Genomic DNA, 20994 nt, shown 5'->3' with positions numbered 1-20994 from the left:
GGTTGATTTTACTAAACATATGTAATTGTGGGAAACAATGAGTGATTGGTGGTCATCTTTATGTACATTCACTATTGTATTCATTTGTGTACAATTTAATTAATATTATATGTTAAGTTTGAGAAGAAACATTAATTTTTACTAAATAATATAGAAAATTCAAATGATAATAATTTTTTTAATACATTTTAACTTCCTCTATAATTATATGTAGAAAATTTTATTAAAAAGGAAAGAAAGCTAGGAGCTGACCAATTTGAAAGGCCAAATTTAGAATGTTTCCTTCCCACGCTAAACCCTAAAGAATGGTTAATGGTGTAGTGTTCAGTGAAAAAAAATTGAGGGTTTATGGTTGAAAATTTGAAACATTTTACTAATAACCATTGTGACATTTATTAAATTTCACTAATTCATTAACAATTACAATACATTTTAAATCAATTCAAGACTATATTATATTAAGCATTTCATATAATTCAACCTATTTTTTTATAGTTTAACTCAATAATATATGATTCTTTAATAATAAATCAAGTTATTATTACAACTATTGTAATAATTAATAAATTTATAAAGTTACCAAAGTAGTCTTAATATTATTTTACATAAAAGAAACAAATAAGTTCCATTATAATAGTATAATAGAAAATAATAGTCAATAGAATAATATAATATATTCAACACTTAAAATTAAAGAAATGATTTTGAAAATTTTCAGATCTATTTTACTCTTTTATTATATTAAATATTTAAATATGAATATCTTGATCAAATATAACTATTTAATAAAATTATATTATAATTATTTTTTAAACTAATATTATAGTATAAACTTAGTCTCTTTCCTGAAACACTAAATAATTTAATTATATATTTAATAATTTTGTACACATTAAATTTTTTTTTTTTAATAATATAATTATATATTTTATCACAGTCCTCCCCTCTTAGATTTTGCTCGTCTTCAAGAAAAAATCATTTATATATATCTTTTGTAGAACTATTATATGAAGCATATAATTGGATGCAACCAGATTTTAATATACATCATAATGCATGAAAACACAAAGCATACACAAAGCAAACATGTCAATGCATGAAAACACAAAGCAGACACATGAAAACATGAGCTAATCAGAAGAGGCCTTTGAAAGATCTACAACCTAATTTGAGTTTCAATCGCTTCGAGGTGTTGGATAGTATGGTTTTAGAGGAGGGTATTTCTTCTAGTATCTCTTCTGATCCAGTTTGCCTAGATGAGGTACTTTCACCTCATGACACTTGTGGGGCATCCTAGTTTGTGATACACTAGAAGAGTGAGGTCCCTATAGCTTTAGAGTCAAAAGCTCTAGTGATATCGGTGGTGTCCGAGGATAATGACATTGTTTTTGCTAACTTGGTTAAGGATGTGCTAGCATCTGGTAAGGGTAAGGGGTCCCCTCTACCCTTGGGGTTGATGCATAGACCCTTTAAGTAGGTTTTCTTTACTTCTCTAAGGAGTGGGCACAAAATAGACCATGATTATATTAAACTCACATGAGATATATTAACAAGTCTAGGTTAGTGAAACCATTGGAAGCTCACTTTCCCCATTCTACTCAATGATGATTATTCTCTCATGGAATATTAGGGGGTTGAATAGCATCCCTAGACAAAAGGTTATTTAGAATCTGGTGGTTGATCATTCTCCTAATTTTTTTTGTATCTAAGAGACTAAGTTCTCTATGGAGTCTATGGTTTGATATGCCTCTAGTATTTGGCCTCGTGGGCAATGCCAGTGTGTTAGGGCTATAGGAAGTGTTGGTGGTTTGGCTATCTTTTGGGATCCACAAAAAATTTCTCCCCTTGGATGGGTGTCTTCCTGCTTAGCTCCATCTATGGCAGCTTCTTCTTTGGACTCAAGAGAGGTAATCATGATATGTAATGTGCATGCACCTATTGATTTTGTGGGAAAGGAGGAACTTTGGAGGTGTATCTAGTATGTTAGAAATTGTCACCCTTTTCATCCTTGCTTATTAGGAAGAGACTTCAATTCAATTTTAAGTCTGGAGGAGAAGCAAGGTGGTTTGGCTAGATTGGAGCCTTCTTCTACTCTTCTTTGTCAACACATAGCTCTTTTGCACCTCTCTAATATTAAGCCTTCTAATGGTCTCTATACTTGGAATAATTGAAGGACTAGGCTAATGCTATCTCAAAACATCTAGATAGATTTCTTATTTCTTGGATAGTCGCACTGTTACTCTCTCTTCAAAATTCTGGACTTGAGGGGTTCTAATCATTAGCTAATCAACTTTTCTGCTACTAGGGCTTTTATTCTAAAGCATCCACCTTTTAAGTTCTAGTTGATGTGCCTTTGTGACTCCTCTCTTCATGATCTTGTATATTATGTTGGTGGAGAGATGGAGCTCCTACATATGGTACTACTATGTTTTCATTTTCTAAAAGGCTTCAATATGTTAAAAGGAAGCTCAAGATATGGAATAGACAATGTTTGGGAACCTTCACTCTATGAAGAGGCTTTCTTAGGAAGATCTTGATGTCATAACTAGGCAAATTAGAAATCAAGGTTTCTCAGAGGATCTTTGGAGGGCTTAATCCCTAGCTTCTACAGTTCTAGAAGAATGGGAACTTCGAGAGGAAATTTTTTGGAAGCAAAAGGCTAGAGTTGATTAGCTCCAGGAAGGAGATAGGAACACTACTTTTTTCCATAAAATTATTCAATCTCACCAGAATCAAAGCAATATCTCTTCAGTGGTTAATTCTCAAGGCATTCAAGTAACTTCCTTGCTATCTTTGTTCTAGGAGGCTACTCAATACTTTTCTACCCTCTTCTCTGAGGACTCTCCTCCTATTGATAATGAAGAAAATATTTTTTTGTCTTGGATTCCTTCTCTTATTACCCAAAAAATGAATGAATATCTCATGCAACCGATCCTTTAGAAGAGCTAGAGGAGGTGGTTTTTTGCATGCCTAAGGAAAGATCTCCTGGTCCTGATGTCTTTCCAGTTGAATTCTTTCAAGAATTTTTGGACATCATTAATCATGATTTGTTGGAGGTGGTTAAGGAATCCTATTCTAGCAAGCAGATGCTTTGGGCATTGAATTCAACTTTCAAAAAGAGAAGGGGCTAATCAACTGGATTTTTTTAGTTTACAAAGTCATTACTAAGTTTTTTGTTGAGAGAATTAAAAAGTGGCTCCCCATTATTATCTCAAAGGAACAAGGTGGTTTTGTTGCTGGTAGACAAATTTTGGATGGGGTGGTTATTGCCACTGAGGCTATTCACTCTATGGCTAGTTCAAGGGAGCGATCTATGCTTGTTAAGTTGGATATAACTAAGGCCTAAGATAGAGTTAAATTGAGTTTCCTAAGTAATATTCTTCTTACCTTTGGCTTTAGCTTTGACTAGGTGAGTTGGACTATGAGTTGTGTTACTTATGCCTCTTTTTCTATTCTTCTTACTGGTCAACCTTCCCAGCTATTTGATGCCTCTATAGGTCTCTACTAGGGTGATCCTCTCTCCCCCTATCTTTTCATCATTATGGTTGAGGGCTTGGGAGAGGTGTCCCAGAACTCTATTCAGTGGTGGCAGTGGGGTAATGGTTTACCCACTTTTTCTCACCTTCAATTTTTTGATGATTCTACTCTTGCAAGTCCCACTAGGATCAAGGAAGCTGAAGCCTTTCGACTTACTTTGGATATTTATTTGGTAGCTTCAAGCAAAAAATTTAATGAGCACGAATCTTCCATTTACTTTCTTAACACTCTTGATTCTATTCAACAAAGAATTGTTGATATTCTACGATTTTAGATTGGGTCACTTCCTTTGACTTATCTTGGCATCCCTATTATTGTTTCTAGGCAGACATGACTCTTCTAGCTCAAAATTTTATTATCAAGCTTCAAGATAAGGTAAATCATTAGATTCATAGATGAATTTCTACTACTACTCTGGTTACCCTTCTTCAATCTATTATTCAAGCTCTTCCTACTTATAGAAGCATGGTTCAGGCTGCTCTTGTTTCCTTTTTCAAGGAGTTTGATGCTCTTTCTCAACAATTCCTTTGGAGTGGTTATTTGTGTAGCCCTAAATGGAGTTTGATTAGCTAGGAGATTGTTTGCAAGCCTAAAAAGGAGGGCGGTCTTGTTCTTTGATCAACTCTCTTGAGTAGTAAGCATTGGCTACTAAGCTTTGTTGGCGATGTTACTTTGGACAACATCAACTTTCTACTTGTATTATCACTCATAAATATTTTAGAGGTGTTGATCCTTGCTCTATTTCTGCACTTCCTCTTCAAGGTTGTGGGTCTATGGTCTGGCATACTCTGAAGACTAGTGCTTTGTTAGTCAAGAGGGGTCTTTTTTGGATATGTAAGGGAGGCTCTAAGGCTTTATTTGTTAGATTGTGGTGACTGATTAGGAAAGTATTGTACATACTCCATAATTTTTTTGGGTGAAATTTTTTTTTTGAGCCCTGTTTTATCAGGACTTTGGGTTGACATGTAATTATTAAGTATAACCCTAAAATGACATAAAATACTTGTATAAAAGGGTTTAGGGTTAGGTATTTTATTATTATGATGTGATGTGAAATTGGTTCTTGTGACGGTATTGAGTTGTAAGGGATTACGGATTGTAATCAGGTTGTAATCACTGGATTGTAATAAGATCGGCCTTGCTATTTGGTGGACGTAGCCCAGGGACTGGGTGAACCACATTAAATCTTGGTGCCTTGTGTTCATTTCTGTGTGATCTATTAATTTTTTTTGTTATTGGTTATATTTGCATGTAGTTTTTATTTATGTCCATGGTTTAATCCTAACATTATTTTGGTCTGATGCTTGGGATGGATTCCCCTCCATATCATCCATGTACCCTTTTTTATTTATGTCCATGGTTTAATCCTAACATTATTTTGGTCTGATGCTTGGGATGGATTCCCCTCCATATTATCCATGTACCTGCATCTTCAAACTCTCTATGATTATTTTCATGCTTCTAGATGGGGGGTGAAAGCACAAACCCATGTCACCATTTGTGATATTTGAAGGGGTTATAGGTGAAACAGTTATGGTCATAATGGTTATGGCTGAACACATTCCAGCTGTATATATGTGGTAGGTTTCCTCGTTGACATGGCATGCAGGGTTACGGCTGAAACATTTCCAACTGAAAGGGTTTCGACTGTAACCCCCATGTATAAAGTGACTCAAAATATCATAAAAAATAGCCAAAAAGTGGTTAATGGCAATTTTATAAGCCTAGGGGTTTCGACATAACCCTTTTGATCGAAATAGTTATGGTCAAAATAGTTTTGGCCATAACTACCTATGTGGCATCCTAGGTGGTAGCCACACAAGAAAAAATAAGAACTTCTACAAACTTCTCACTTTGAAAGCCAATTTGACTTACTAAATTGAATTTTTTTTTTTAAACTAAAAATATAGTTTTGTAGGTCTCGGAGTCAAGATTATGATCATATAATTCTTTTACTATTTTGATTATGGATAATATGTTATAATTTAAAAATATTACAAGTAGGTATTTTAAGATTCAGGAAGATGTCTATTCAAAAATAAGAAAAAAATAGTAAATCATGTTCAAAATTTATTATTATTTAATACTAGACTAGAGGAGAGAGTCTTCTTCAAGAATATGTAATTTTTAAAAATATATATAGATTTCATGGAAAAAGTATGACGGGAGAAAAAAATTATCAATTTCTGATAACTTTGACTTTGACTAGTTATAACTTGAAAAATATTAGCTAAATTTCAATTTTTCTTTTTTGGTGCACTAGGTATACATGTCAACTCTAACATATTCCAAAATCAAACCAAAATATGAATATTTGCATATATTTGTTTGACGGGAAAAAAACTCTATATTTTCAAGATTTTAAAAAAATTAAAAAATAGACTTTAAAAATGAAAAAATAGACAAAATTTTCACTCTATTTTTAAAAAATAAATATAGACATAAACTTCATCTAATTTTACACATTTCATTAGTTTACATCATCTTCAAATTCTAAGCACAAATGCCACTTTTATGTCATTAAAGTTGAAGACTTTAAATTCTAATATCACTTTTCCTTTATAAAAGGTGACATAGGTTTGTACTTTAACCTTGGGATAAAGTGGCTCATGACAAGACTCCTTATCAATTGGGACCTTTTGTTGGTTACAGATGGAAACACTCTTCTAATTGACCTCTTAGAGGTGCAAAGGTGGATTATTAGGAGCTTTCTCAGATTCTGGCCTCTAGGGAGTGTTCCTCTCTGCTAGATGTTTTGGCTTGGGGATGTACCTTGTCTGGTAAATATTATGTCTTTCTTGGGTATCAAGAGATAACTAGACAATTGTTCGGGAATGCTAAGGTCTCTTGGTGGAAGCAATTTTGGAATAAATTTTCTTGGTCCAAGTGTTATTTTTTCATGTGGCTAGTGGCTCACAACTGTTGTCTTACATTGGATAATCTTTGTAAATGTGGATTTCAGGGTTGTTGATATTGTGTTTTATGTGGTAATGGGGAGGAGTCTATCCCACATCTATTCTTCCATTGCTCTTTTTTTACTCAGTTGTAGCACCTTTGGTGAAGTGCTTGGGGTTTCTCTTGTAGGCATGTTTCCTCTTTGCCTAAGTTTTGGGCCCACATGGGTAGTGCTCCTTCCATGTCTTCTCCTCTCCATGTTGCTTGGATTGCTAGCCCATCTTTCATTCTTTGGCATATCTAGCTGGAGAGGAATTGTCAAATCTTCCAAGATGTTCAAATTGGTGTTATGCATATTTGGTGGAAGATCTCACTCTCTCTTCAGGAAACTATTTGAGTGAAGTGGTCGCTAAATGGGAGTATGGATCTGGCTGATCTTGCTATATGCAACCACCTGAATTTTCATTTTTAGGATGGGGTTGCAGATCAATGGTATCAAAGAGCACCCAAACAACCTTGGCAACAGTAGAAAGGATGGGTGAATTAGGAGGGGCATTGGACTTGTCCGCCTAATGGAGTTCTAAAAATTAACACTAATGGTTCTTCCTAAGGGAATCCAGGACTTGTTGGTATTGGGGGAGTGGCTCGTTGTAGTTCTAGTGAATTTAAATTCTTTTTTCTCAGTGCATAAGGGTTACCATACTAACAATCTCATGGAGACTCGAGCAATTTTTTTATGTTGTGAAACAATGCTATTTGTAGGGATGGTGCAATATTATCTAAATTAATCTGACTCCCAAATTGTGGTGAACTTGCTTACTTTGTAGGAGCTTGAGGATGTTAGTTGGTGTAATCACCTAAAAATGGTCATCTAGACTATTAGCCCCCTTCTCAGCATTTTGGCTAAATTAATTTAATCATTTACCTAGACCAAATTGCTAATAATCAATTTATTTGATTATAACCTATAGTTTGACTATGCTATCCTAAGTTCATTATTTGATTAAAAGAACATGTCCCCTTTTAATTAAATAAAAGACCCCATTCTTCTAACCCACTTAAAGTGCACACATAAAGACCTTTTTCTATTTTACAATTAAAAGAAAAGGCTTGTGAGACTTTTTGTCTTATGTGACAAGTCAACTTATATTCTATTGGTTGACTTGTGTGTGCACATGGATCACTCCTAGTTTTGAATTCAACCGTTGATCATCCACCATCTTCATCTTGATCTCCACCGTTCGTACATCTTTAAAAGGGAGAGAGCTTTCCCCTCAAAGCATCCATCCTCATTTGAATATTGTTATGCTGTAGGTTTTCTAACAGGTTTCTTTGGAGCTTTGTGGAGAACTTCTCATTTCTTGTCTCATTCTCTCATTCCATCACATTAGCATAAGATCATATGGCATTCTTAGCATAGTTGCATTTTAGTTTAACTTTGATTTCTTGCAATAATCTCACATAGTTTAAATATTTGATTTTGTAACAATCTCATACATGCTTAATATAGCTGCATTTTGCATTATCATCTTAGCTTAGTTTCCATACTTGCATTGCATTCTTGAGGGATTCCTTGAAGATATTTGCACTCTTGCTCTTGTCTCAAAGAACCTCCCGTTGCATGGTTTACTAGCAAGAAGTACATTTCTAAGGCTTGGTTGAGAGCCTTCATGCTGAAATACTAACTCCTTGCACTCCGTGGATAGGGAGCTCTAAGCCGGCATCCAAGCATTCCAACTCATTGAATCGTTTGGATAGAAGGGTTTAGAGTGTGACACAATTCGAGTGTACATTTTTGGCGCCCACCGTGGGGCCGGACTGTACGTTTCGCCCTACTTTTTCTTTTTTTTGCTCACGTTTTCCGTACTGCTCTGTATTTTCTTTTTTTTTACAGTCGCAGTATTGGGCGACATTTTTCCAGTATCACGCGACAGTTCACAGTACTGTCGTGCGACACTTTTTTGGAAATAGTGTCGCGCTTGCAGCCTGTATATTGTCGCCCTCTGTGCAGAATTATGTCGCACAGAGCTTTCTTATTCTTGAAATATACTCTCTTGCACTCCATGGATAGGGAGCTCTAAGCCGGCATCTGAACATTCCAACTCATGGAATCGTTTGGATAGAAGGGTTTAGAGTGTGACATAATTCGAGTGTACATTTTTGGCGCCCACCGTGGGGCTGGACTGTACGTTTCACCCTACTTTTTCTTATTTTTGCTCACGTTTTCCGTACTGCTCTGTATTTTCTTTTTTTTTACAGTCGCAGTATTGGGCAACATTTTTCCAGTATCGCGCGACAGTTCACAGTACTGTCATGCGACACTTTTTTGGAAATAGTGTCATGCTTGCAGGCTGTATATTGTTGCCCTCTGTGCAGAATTATGTCGCACAGATATGTAAAAACTGTCGCCTAGACAAAAATTGTCGCCCTCTTATACTGCGAAGTATCACGCGACTTTTGTTCAGCAAAAAGTATCGCCTGACATTTTTTTTGCTCGTTCCTTGAGGAATTTGATCAAATTTCTTCGTAGTTGGCTTGCTGTCGTCTTTAAACAAATTTCTAAACTATTCTACAGAGGTTTAATTCGCAGTTTTTATGATTATTTTGTGCTAACTTATGGGCTAACGAGTTGTGATTGCAGGTTGCTTTTTTTTGTGAAGAAAATATCGAAACCTTGCATACAAAAAGAAGGCATGTCAAAGCTTCAAATGCGCAAGGGCTACTAATGTTGTTTGCAGGGCTTCCCAAAGCATAAAAACCCAAACTTGCTTTATTTTTTGTTTCCATGTGCGGGATTGAATAAATTGTTCATCTTTTATAGGCACATAAAACTTGTGATTGGAATCTTTTGGTAATAGGAGAGTATGCTCTTCACCCTTGTGGTGAATCAGAAATCTTGACTTGCCATTTGGTTCCAAAAACAAGGGGTAACTGAATCTTCCTGGCATGTTTGGGAGAAAACAATTGGAATAGGAGAGTATTCTCTTCACCCTTGTGGTGAATCAGAAATCTTGACTTCCAAAAGTTGATCCACTTTGTATAGTTAAGATCCTTTAGAGGGCCTGCTCTTGGACAACTTGAGAGGGACGACCCAAGTGGGGACAAGCCGATTACCTGGCTCTTCCAACCCACTATAACCTCAAGGCTACCAAGGACACAAAACTTTGGTAGACGTAGTGTTTGTCTTCGCCTAGTGTGATCGCGTATGGGATTTCGACCATAGGGAGATCACTAGGCAAGAATGCTTAAGGTACTCTTGTGATTGCGAGATCGGTTACTCATCACAAGGTGAGGTGTCCCATAATTGGGAGCAAGAGGAACACTATGAATGGAAGCCCGATCTAAAAACTCTAAGTTAGTAACTACCCTTTTTAGCCGCTCAACTTCTTGGTGCAAGGATCGATCCTAGTGGATTACCCGGATCACCCCAAGATTTACACTCACCATATGTGTTCCCTTGGTTGTGCTTATGGCACTTCCATGACAAAGCCAATATCTCTTGTGGGAAACCACTTGGTGTGAGGCGAAGGAGCATCAAGTGTGGGCTAAGTTGTTGAGTAATGAACCGTGACTCTAAGGTAGATTGCTTGGCTATTGTTTTCGATATTTTGACTAGTGTTAACGTTCTTGCAACATAAACATTCCGATAAAGAGTTGTTAGAAAGGCTGTTCTGATATCCCAAGTGCGTATTGACAAGGTTGTTTTTACCCTTGATCAATTTTTTTGAAGACATGTTACAACACTTACTATTTGCAAACCTTATTGTTTACTGATACAAGCTGAGACGAAACGCTGTCTGATTGACAAATTGAAACGAACTCCAAACCAAAAAATTGACTTTTTTTACACAAAACTGGCACTCTGTCGCACGCTTTGACAAGAAATATCGCGCGACATTTTTTTCAAAAATTATGTCGCACGTCAGTAGTAAATTATGTCGCACTGTGTCTAATATTCTGTCGCACTTGGTATAAATATCTGTCGCCTGAACAAGAAATATCGCACTATTGCTGAAATTCTGTCGCACGACATTATTTGTTGAACTTATGTCGCCCTCCTTTTGAAAAAGTATCACCCAGAGTCATTTTGGGTCAAAAAACAAAGTTTGCCATCGGATTTGTTTGGTCTAAGGAGCATCATGCTAGTCACCCTTGATCCTGGTCACGTATCAGTGTGTGAAGAATTCATCCTAAGTTGAAAAGATGGGTTTAGTTTGTCGAATGTAAGTCTTGAAACGTCTTGATAAATCCCTTGTCAAAATTCAGCTATTATCTTTCTAGCTATCCACTATTGAGCTTCTCGCTCGTCCGCTCAGCTCGAGTCACCCGTGCTGTAAGATCTTGAGCACTGTTTGACAAGCCATCTAATCACGTTTTGACAAGTGACTAGTCCTGATCGTAAAAGCTTCAAATTCGGCTCACTCTTCTTTTCCTACTAAACAAAGACAACTCTTTACATGCCGGTCACAACTAGATATCAAGGTGGTAAAAATAGCCACACGCCTTTCATTTTCAAACAATTGGAAACACCACCCAAACATCCTCACAAACAACTTTGTGATAAGAACCTCGAATTTGATTAAACACAAACAGCTAACATTCGGCACAACCCACTTTATAGTTTCGAAAATCCATTTGGTACACCCTTTGAGACACTCGAGGGTACGAGTGGTATAGTCACTATGGTGCATCCCGATGAAATTAAACATCGCTTAGAAGAACAAGCACGTGAAACCCAAAAGACTTTGGAGGCTATATACACTACGGAGAGAGAAAATCAACAAGCTGAAACTGACAATCAGGCACGCTACGAAGGATATAAAGGAACTTGTCGTCGAAATCCCTTTGAAAATAATGATGGTAATCACACACCTCCAAGGACTCCTAGAGCTGCCGCTGGCGCATGTCCTTCACCTAAACCATCTCATCATGATAGTGATGAAGAAGTAACTAGCGAAGATGTGATCAAATTTCAACAAGATGGCTTCGCCCAAAAACTAATGCTCAGAGCTTTAGAGGAAAATGGAGACTAATACTTCCGATACATGGCAGCTAGGGGATGGAAACTCCCTCAAGGTTTTAATGTTGAACATATTATCCCAAAACAAGAGCCCACTGAGTCTGAAATCTTAAGGGAAGAAATACAAGAACTAAGAAAACAATTTACACAACTGCAAACTTCAAAAGACCCACCTAAGACATCATTTGTTGAATCAATTTGCGCTCTTCCATTTGATAGGGGTCTATACATGCTACCATTTCCTAAGGATATAGAGGTTCCTAAGTATGACAAATACGATGGAAATGGTAACCCTCATGACCATGTGAGACATTTCTATGCTATTAGCATGGACTTTATGCATGAAGACACCTTTCTTATGTGTTTGTTCCCTAGAAGTCTAAGAGGAGAAGCTATGGAGTGGTTCACAAAATTGAGTCCTCCTCTTAAAACATTTGACGAACTTGCGCAACGTTTCATCCAGCAATATTCGTACAACATTCAACATCCTGTGACAGTGCTAGACTTATGCAACATCAAACAAAGACCAGGAGAGTCTTTTGCAATATACCTTCAACGATGGAGATCTTTATACTCTCGGTATCCTCGGCAAGTGCCCGAGGCTGAAAAAATTGACATCTTTGTCAACACGCTTATACCCGAACTATACTTTGATCTAAGAAAACAGTTATTCACATCCTTCAACGCCATGGTAGAAAGTGCATATCACATTGAGGATGTTGCTATCAAAAAAGGTGATATTACCATAAACAAGGATAGAATTAACAATGGGAACAGTAAAGACAAAGGAAACCCTTGGAACAAAAACAAGTATGTTGTCAATGACGGAGTAGTGGACACCCCTAAGACTAAGGAACCTGCATTTAACCTTTCCAATGCCATCTATGCAGCAAAGCAACAAGAAGGTTTGAAACCACAAACCTTTGACAAAGGCTCTAAATTTGCAAAGAAGCGACGTATTTACACACCTATGGTCGAACCTTATGAAGTGGTTTTAAAAACCTTAATTGCAAACAAATTGGTCACCTTTCCAAACAACTCATGTCCTTATGATCCACCCGTTAGACCTCCATGGTGGAGAGAAGATCATACTTGCAGCTATCACCGAAGTAAGGGACATAACACAGAGAATTGCTTCAAACTCAAAGATGTAATTCAAGACCTCATCGAAGCTGGCAAAGTTGTTATAGATGGCCTTGTTAAGAATATTGATCATAAAGCTTTCCAAGAACCATTACCTGAATATGAAAAGGGTGAGACCTCAAGGGTAGCTGCCAAAAAGAATCATGATGCCAAAATCAGTTATGCTTACGCTGACACTGATAATGTTATAAGCATGCTTGAGCCCATTGAATACGTATGTATGACAAGCTCCAACAATGACAACTAGCCAAATTATGATGCTGAAGATGAACGACCAAAAGTGGTCTTAAGGACACGATCCACTCCTCAAAATCATACTGATACTAGACCCAAGTTGGTACTCCGGGTGGCTGAGCCTTCATATTCTCAAGGTGAACCACTCAACGCTGTCACTAGGGGGCAATCTAAGGTTGTCCTAAAAGTTGCTAATGATCCTAAAAATGCTTCATCGTCTAAACAACCAATTACTTCCAAAATCTCCAACTATGATCTTGTTAGCCAACTGCAATGCACGCAAGCACAAATCTCCATTTTCAAATTGCTAGAATTATCTCCTTTGCACAGGGATATCCTTGAGAAAGCTTTACGTACTGCCAATGTTCCCACAGATATTGATATGGAACAATTCTAAGCTATGGTTAACCACATCTCCTTGCCTCAATATCTCACCTTTTCTAAAGAAGATGACCGAGCTCTCAGTCATCCCCATAACCTTACTCTTCATATCGAAGTTCAAATCTTTTGTACCTGTGTCCATCGAGTTCTGATAGACAATGGTGCAGGGTTAAATATCATTTCGTTCAATGTAATCCAACAATTGGGCATGTCTGAATTTGCCATCGATCCTAAATGCAAGATCACTATAAAGGCCTGTGATGAGGTTGAAAGGCCTTCTAAAGGTCTAATTGTACTACCAATCAGAGTTGGTCCAGTTGAGAAGAATGTCGTCTTCCAAGTCTTAGACATACCACTTGCATACAACTTGTTGTTGGGACGACCATGGATTCATGATATGCAAGCAGTACCCTCTACATACCATCATTGCATTAAGTTCCCTTTTAATGGTACTGAAGTAGTTGTCCCTGGTGACAACTCCATGTCTATCAACACATTATCTGTTGTCGAAACGCTAGTCCCGCACAATCGCTCTTCTCATGAGCTAGCACCATCTTTCACAGAATGTGAAAAAAAACTAAAAATGATGAGCCTTGGTATGGGAGAGTATACTTTGGATTCTATTGCTACCTTACCAATTTCCCCTCGGTCTTATGGAAAACCAACTATTGCAAAGAAGTCTTCTGCTTCTGCTATGACACTTTTTGGCACTTTTGTGCAATCTTCCATACCACTGGAACCAGAGAAGGAAGAACGAGCCATTAGGGACTGGATATACAAAGAAGAGGAATACAAGGAGGTTACAATGACTACCCCTATTTCTCCCAAAAAATATGGAAAAGGCTATAAATTTTTGACAAAAATGGGCTACCAGGGCCACGGGTCCTTAACTGGTTGTAAGAACGCTCTAGTTGAACCTTTAAGTCACACTCAAGGTCATGATGCTCGAGACACTGCTGGTCTAGGCTTTGGGCTAGACAATAATACACCAAATTGTAGTCAAAGATTACTCATGTCTAGTGAATCAGAGGATGATGACTCTCCTGTAATTGCTACTACTGCACAAGATGAAGACTTTGTTCCTCTCACTTCCCTCCTTTGGGGAGAAGACATAGTTACTGCTAATAATGAAGAAGCTTCTACCTCCCAACAACAGGAACAAGAAGGGTCTACTTCTAAGGACATAAATAGAGGACGAATTAGGCAGAATATTGCTCATCTCATAAATAGGGGTCAAAGTACAGATTCTCATGAGTATGAGTGGGAAAGCCTCTCTGATGCATCTTGCGAGCTAGGGGTGGATGTCATTCATGCCTATGAAACCCAACCCGATGTAGTCGAACGGTCTAGTATGGGGTCAGATGAGTTTGACTCAAAACATGTCTCAATGGATCATGCTAGTTCCTCTAGGACTATTCCTGAGCTGGACTCTTTTGCGACATTTTCTATAGGCTCAACTTCACAGGTCACCAGAGATGACTCCTTCCATATCAATCACATTGAAACTTCTCCCTCACTCTCGCTAATTTACCCAGAGCTCATAGATTGGTCTATCCAAAATCAAAAACCTGAAATACGGTCTTTCCAAAATGACTATGAGATCACTTGTTATCTAAACGCAATTGAACCTGTCATTTCTTCCACCAGCGAACCCGCGGTTAACATGACGAAATCAGATATCAAGTACCTCAGTCAAAAAATTAAAAGAAAAAATAAGCGATCAGATGGCGAAAACCACATTGTGGTGGTGTCTGACCCTCAAAAAAGTAAAAATAAAGATGTATCTAATGGTGAAAACCTCTCTGAGGCACCTGCAGATGAGGTACTTGGTAGTCTGCCAAGCTATTTCTAGGATAGATCTTCGGTTCTAGTCGAACCTACATAGCCTATCAACTTGGGAACAGAAGAATGTCCTCAGATTATCCATGTAGCTCAATCTTTGTCAGACAAAGAAAAGACACAGTTTGCTCAGTTCTTTCAAGACAAGAAGGTCAACTTCGCATGGACATACTCTGACATGCCAGGGCTTGATACAGATCTCATCATGCATCACTTATCAATCTCACCAGAAGTCAAGCCTGTCAAATAGAAGTTAAGAGAAATGCATCCACATGTGGCTCTACTGGTCAAGACAGAGTTAGAAAAACTATTGAATGCAAACTTCATTAGGGCCATTGATTATGCTGAGTGGATTTCCAAAATTATAACTGTCTCCAAGCATGACAAATCCATACGAGTCTGTACTGATTTTAGAGACCTCAATAAAGCGTGCCCCAAGGATGACTTTCCACTACCAAACATCGATATGATAGTGGACATGATTGCGGGTTATGAGATGTACTCGCTCATGGATGGATTTTCTGGGTACAACCAAATAAAGATAGCTCCAGCAGACCAAGAAAAGATAGCCTTTACATGTGCATGGGGTACCTTTTGCTGGAATGTCATGCCTTTTGGGCTCAAAAATGCTGGCGCTACATATCAAAGAGCAATGACAACCATCTTTCATGATATGATGCATAAAAACATGGAAGACTATGTTGATGACACACTGGCGAAATCAAAGAAATGAGACACACATCTCAAAGACCTTAGTTTGATATTGGACCGTATGGAACAATTCCAACTTAGGTTGAATCCAAAAAAATGTGCCTTTGGTGTCACTTCTGGAAAATTGCTAAGTTATATCATCTTAGCAAAAGGCATTGAGGTTGACCCTGAAAAGGTCCAAGCTATCATGGATATGCCTCCACCAAAGACTATCAGTCAGCTTAGAGGTCTGCAAGGATGGCTACAATCCATAAGAAGATTTATCTCTCAATTAGTTGATAAGGCTCAACCTTTCAATAAAAATCTGCATAAAGGATCTACCCATATTTGGAACAGTTACTGTCAACAAAGCTTAGACCAAATCAAAGGCTACTTGGCAAAACCGCCAGTTTTGATGCCACCCATTCTGGGAAAACCTTTGATTCTGTACATTTCAGCTATGGATTCTTCTCTAGGAGCACTCTTAGCCCAAAGTGATGAGACGGGTAAAGAAAGAGCCATATACTATATTAGTCGAACTTTGGTGGCTTATGAACTAAATTATACAAGTATAGAGAAGGCATGCCTTGCTGTAGTTTTTGCCTCCCAAAAACTTCGGCATTATATGTTGGCCCATACAGTTCACTTGATTGCCAAGATAGACCCTTTGAAATATTTATTAAGTAAAGATGCACTTACTGGTCGCCTTGCTAAATGGATGATGATTCTTTCCGAATTTGACATTCAGTATGTTGAACGTAAGGCAATCAAAAGACATGCCATAGCTGACTAGTTGGCTGACTTCCCACTTGAAGATGTAGCACCTCTACAAATTGAGTTTCCAGATGCCTCAATCATGAACATTACTGATAGAACATGGAAAATGTTTTTTTATGGATCCCATACACAGAATGGAGCAGGAGCAGGGGTGTTGTTTTTTTCCCCTCATGGTTATACGATCCCAAAATGCTACAAATTATTGTTCCCATGTACAAACAATATTGCAGAGTATGAAGCATTAACAAATGGGATCAAAATGGCCCTTGAATGGCGAATAACTGAGCTACACATCTATGGGGATTCTCAACTGGTTGTGAACCAAGTGAATAATGAATATCAAACAAAGGATGATAAATTGATCCCTTATAAAAAGTTGATAGATGCTCTAAGGAACTATTTTACCTTTGTAACATTCCAACAAATTCCTAGAGTAGAAAACAAGGTTGCTGATGCTACGGCCACCTTAGCATCTATCTTCCAATTACAAGAACATGAATCGCGATTTGAGTTCCTGGTGGAAGAATTGCATCATCCAACCTATGATTCTTTAGATAACCAGGTGATCTACACTGTTGTGGGTCACGATTCCTCCCGCTATGTGGCTATTTTCTCCTACCTACATGATCAGGTTATTCCCGAAACCCTCACGCGCAACCAAAAATGCCAACTCCTTCGTAATGTCTCACACTACGCTTTAGTCTCTAGTGACTTGTATAGGAGGGGTCTAGATGGAACGTTCCTTAGGTGTTTAGAGCTAGAAGAGTCCGAGAAGGCACTTGCTGAAGTCCACGATGGCATTTGTGGGGCGCATTCTAATGGCCTTGTACTTGCCCGAAAACTGCTTAGGACGGGTTATTACTAGCCCACCATGCAAGCTGATGTTGTGCGCTATGCAAAGTCCTGTCAGAAATGTTAGCTCCATGGTAACTTGATACATGCTCCTGGGCGAGAGTTAATCCCTTCTATGACATATTGGCCATTTCAGCAATGGGCCTTTGACTTGGTAGGAAAGATCCATCCAAGCTCATCCAGTGGTCATAAATTCATCATCACAGCAACGGAGTATTTCACTAAATGGGTTGAAGCTGTACCATTATCTGCTGCTACAGGCAAACATGTTGCCCTGTTTATACTGAATCACATCATTTGTCGATATGGTATCCCATCCTCTATTGTTACAGATAATGGATGATAGTTCAAAAATAAAGACTTAAAACAGCTGTGCAAAAAGTTTTGAATTAAGCAACACTGGTCTTCCATTTACTATCCCCAAGGGAATGGCCAAGCTGAGGCCTCTAATAAAACACTGCTGAAAATCCTACACCGCACAGTTCACAAGTCTGGGAAAGATTGGCACTTGCAAATAAATCTGGCACTTTGGGCCTATAGAACCTCTATTCGTACTCCTACAGGGGCTACACCCTTTTCTCTAGTCTATGGCTCTGAGGTTGTTCTCCCATTAGAAGTCTAAATACCTTCTTTGCACATCTCCTTACACGGGTTAATAACTGATGAAGATCATAGAGCTATGAGAGTATAGGAATTAGAGACTCTGGATGAACGGCGCAAGGCTGCTTTTGATCACATGAGAGCTTATCAGAAGTGCATGTCTACACAATATAACAAAAAGGTTCACCCTCGTGAGTTCCAAGTTGGTGAACTCGTGCTTAGAGAGAATCCCAAAAATCAGCAAAATCGAGAATAGGAAGGGAAATTTGAACCTAACTGGTTGGGTCCTTACATTATAACAGTAGCATTTGGGTCTGGTGCTTACCAGTTGTCTACTTCAGAAGGTGAAGAACTTGCGGAACCTATCAACATCCTACACTTGAAGAAGTTCTATGCTTAGAAGCTTGCTGCTCGGCTATCTTGTATATATCTATGAGCCTGAAAAAATCTTAAAAATCAGAAAATGTCCTAAAAAAATGATCATCTTAGTGAAAACCTCACTTTGATGTATCACCCAAAAAAAAAAAAAAAAAAAAAAATTTGAAAAATGTCCTGAAAAAAATCTGTCAAAGTGGTGAAAACCTGGAAACAGGCACTACTTGAAACCCTCGCACCTATGTCTATTAGCCTCAATCATCCACTTCGCTACACATTTCCTGGCTTGGAATTGTTTCTTATCCTCATCTTGGGGGCATAGCTACTTAGCCTATTGAGGTATTCTTGCGCATTAGGGTTTCTTGGACAACTCACAACATAGTGTTTCTCAACACTTCCCTCACCTTGACATCAAGTTTTTTTCAACACTTTATAGATAGTTTACCTACGGTTTTCGATGTCGCGATATTTCTCACTATCATAATCAAGTCTTGAAGAAATGGCCAAGTGACTTGCACACACACACTTTAACACTTAAACGACTGAGCTATGCTGATCTTTATCTACTTTGTGTGTTGTCTATGATGATTTCTTTGCCAGGTGTTCCCTCCCTAATAGTCTTTCAAGGATGTCATTGACTAGAAGACTGGGAGCATGGGACATATTTTCTTGATTTCTGCTTGTGGGTATACTTTTGTTTGTCTATAGTGTTGTAAGCATTCATGCTTTTCCTATTCAACACTTTGACTTATAAATGTATCATCCTTGACTGTTTTGCAAGACCGCACTCAGGGTTTATCCTGGCGCTTATGCCTTGATACAGGTGTAATCTTGCTAAATTAAACTTAGGGAATCTAATCGTGTAGTTATCTTGACTTACATGTCTCTGATGCTTAGATTGGATTTCCACATACCTATCTAATATCGATCATATTCATATCCTCATAGTTATACTAGTGATGGTTGTATGATCTCATGATGTCCCTAATAAATGCTCAATGATGAAATTAAGAGTCTAAATGTTATGCGCTTCTTGCTGGTAAACCACTTTGCATATTAGCTTGCATTTTTAGGTTCATTTTCTAGCTTAGTCTTGCATTCTTGCATATGGGGAAAGCTCTCTCTTCATCTTTTTGTGGACATATCAGCTAACTCCTTTCATATATTTCTTTCTTCCTGTTCATGTCTTTTCACCTTCTTAATCTTTCGCTACATTTCTTTACCTATCATCACAAGGGGTTAATCCAAAAAAATCATCACATACGATCTATCCAAGTGTCACATTTTCACGAAAACATTTAAATCTATACCACCCATATGAGAGATCAAAAACAATACACATAAGCATATACACATGCATGAGCTGGAAACAAAAAAACTAAAACATCACATGAAAGCTGAAAACATACATTTTTGAGACAAGTACACAAGAATATCAATAAACCCAATATCTCATATATATATCAAATGTGTCATGGTACATATACAAATGTGAGATCCAAAATCTGGATATATGTCTCAAAAATACATAAGGTACAAATCAAAACACAATGTCATGTCTGACTGCCACCCTCTGCAGCTGGTGCTGGCCCTGGTGGAGGAGCTTGTCTCCTATCTGGTGCCTGCACTGCACCCTCTGATCTGCCTGCTCACTCTGAATAATCAAGAAGACCTTGTCCTGGTGGCACCACACTCCTATAGGTGGCATAATAGTAGGCAGCTCGGGCACCATGATGCACTGCCTCTCGTCTCGCAGCATCCCACTCTCGGTGCAGCTCATCTTCTCGTGCTCGCTCGTCCATCAGCTGTTGATCCCGTACTGTGATAGTCACCCGAAGTGCCTACATCTCTACCTCTAAGGCATGGATCCTCGCACACTGCTCATCTCCTCCTGCTGGCTGCTCTGCAGGTGCCTCCACCCCCACCGCTCGCCGCCTCCTCAAGGGCACCTCCTCCTCTCCTCCTGCCGGCTGCTCTGCAGGTGCCTCCACCCCCACCGCTCACCGCCTCCTCAAGGGCACCTCCTCCTCCTTCGACTCCGAGGACCCCTCTGTCGCATGCCTCGCCTGCGCTCGCATCCTCCTCCTCCCTGCTCGGGAACTCTCCCCCTCCATCTGCCTCCCCCCTCTCCCTCCTCCTCTGCCTCCTCCTCCTCTGTCGCCACCTCCACCTCCCACTCCTGCAGGTGCTGCATCTGGATGTGTGAATCGGGGGAACGGGTGCCTCTGCATCTCATAAAGATACCCTGGATCAGCCCCTGCATTTGCCACATCTGGGCGATAATCCCAGGGAGTCGCCACTAGTGCTGCAGTATCCTGAACTACTGTATGATAGTCCAACATCGGCAACCATCCCAATCCCTCATCTATGTGCATCCGGGCATAGGTAGTAGTCTCCATTGATACCACCTGTCGCTCTACAAACTGGTTCCATACTCGACTGATCACAAACCGCTCCACAATGTCTGTGCTCCGACCCACCAGCAGTCTGCTATACCACATGTAATCTAACTCCCATGAATCTGACCATCGCTAACACTCTTGGTATGGTCGCCATGTGAATGCTGTCAGCTCATCAAACACGCATCGATAATAGGTCACATCTCCACTATGCCTCTGTGGGATGAAACCGCTATAACAAAAAATGTATGG

The 20994-nt window shown here is 38.7% G+C and overlaps 1 protein-coding gene across 1 annotated transcript in view; it reads left to right on the top strand.

Moving 5' to 3' along the window:
* LOC149557545 (uncharacterized) overlaps window positions 1-20168 on the top strand; it is a 28709-nt gene extending 8541 nt beyond the window's left edge. Inside the window, exons 4-5 of the mRNA XM_089830330.1 lie at window positions 8692-8802; window positions 19923-20168. Of these exons, the coding sequence (XP_089686456.1) occupies window positions 8692-8802; window positions 19923-20168 (357 nt within the window). The remainder of the gene's footprint in view (window positions 1-8691; window positions 8803-19922) is intronic.
* The last annotated feature ends 826 nt before the right edge of the window (window positions 20169-20994 follow it).

This window comes from Cupressus sempervirens, chromosome 5 (assembly GCF_028749045.1).
Source record: "Cupressus sempervirens isolate cs-2001-9-10 chromosome 5, ASM2874904v1, whole genome shotgun sequence".
NCBI lineage: Eukaryota > Viridiplantae > Streptophyta > Pinopsida > Cupressales > Cupressaceae > Cupressus > Cupressus sempervirens.
Note: the sequence above shows the minus strand (reverse complement) of the source record. Positions and strands in the feature narration are given on the sequence as shown.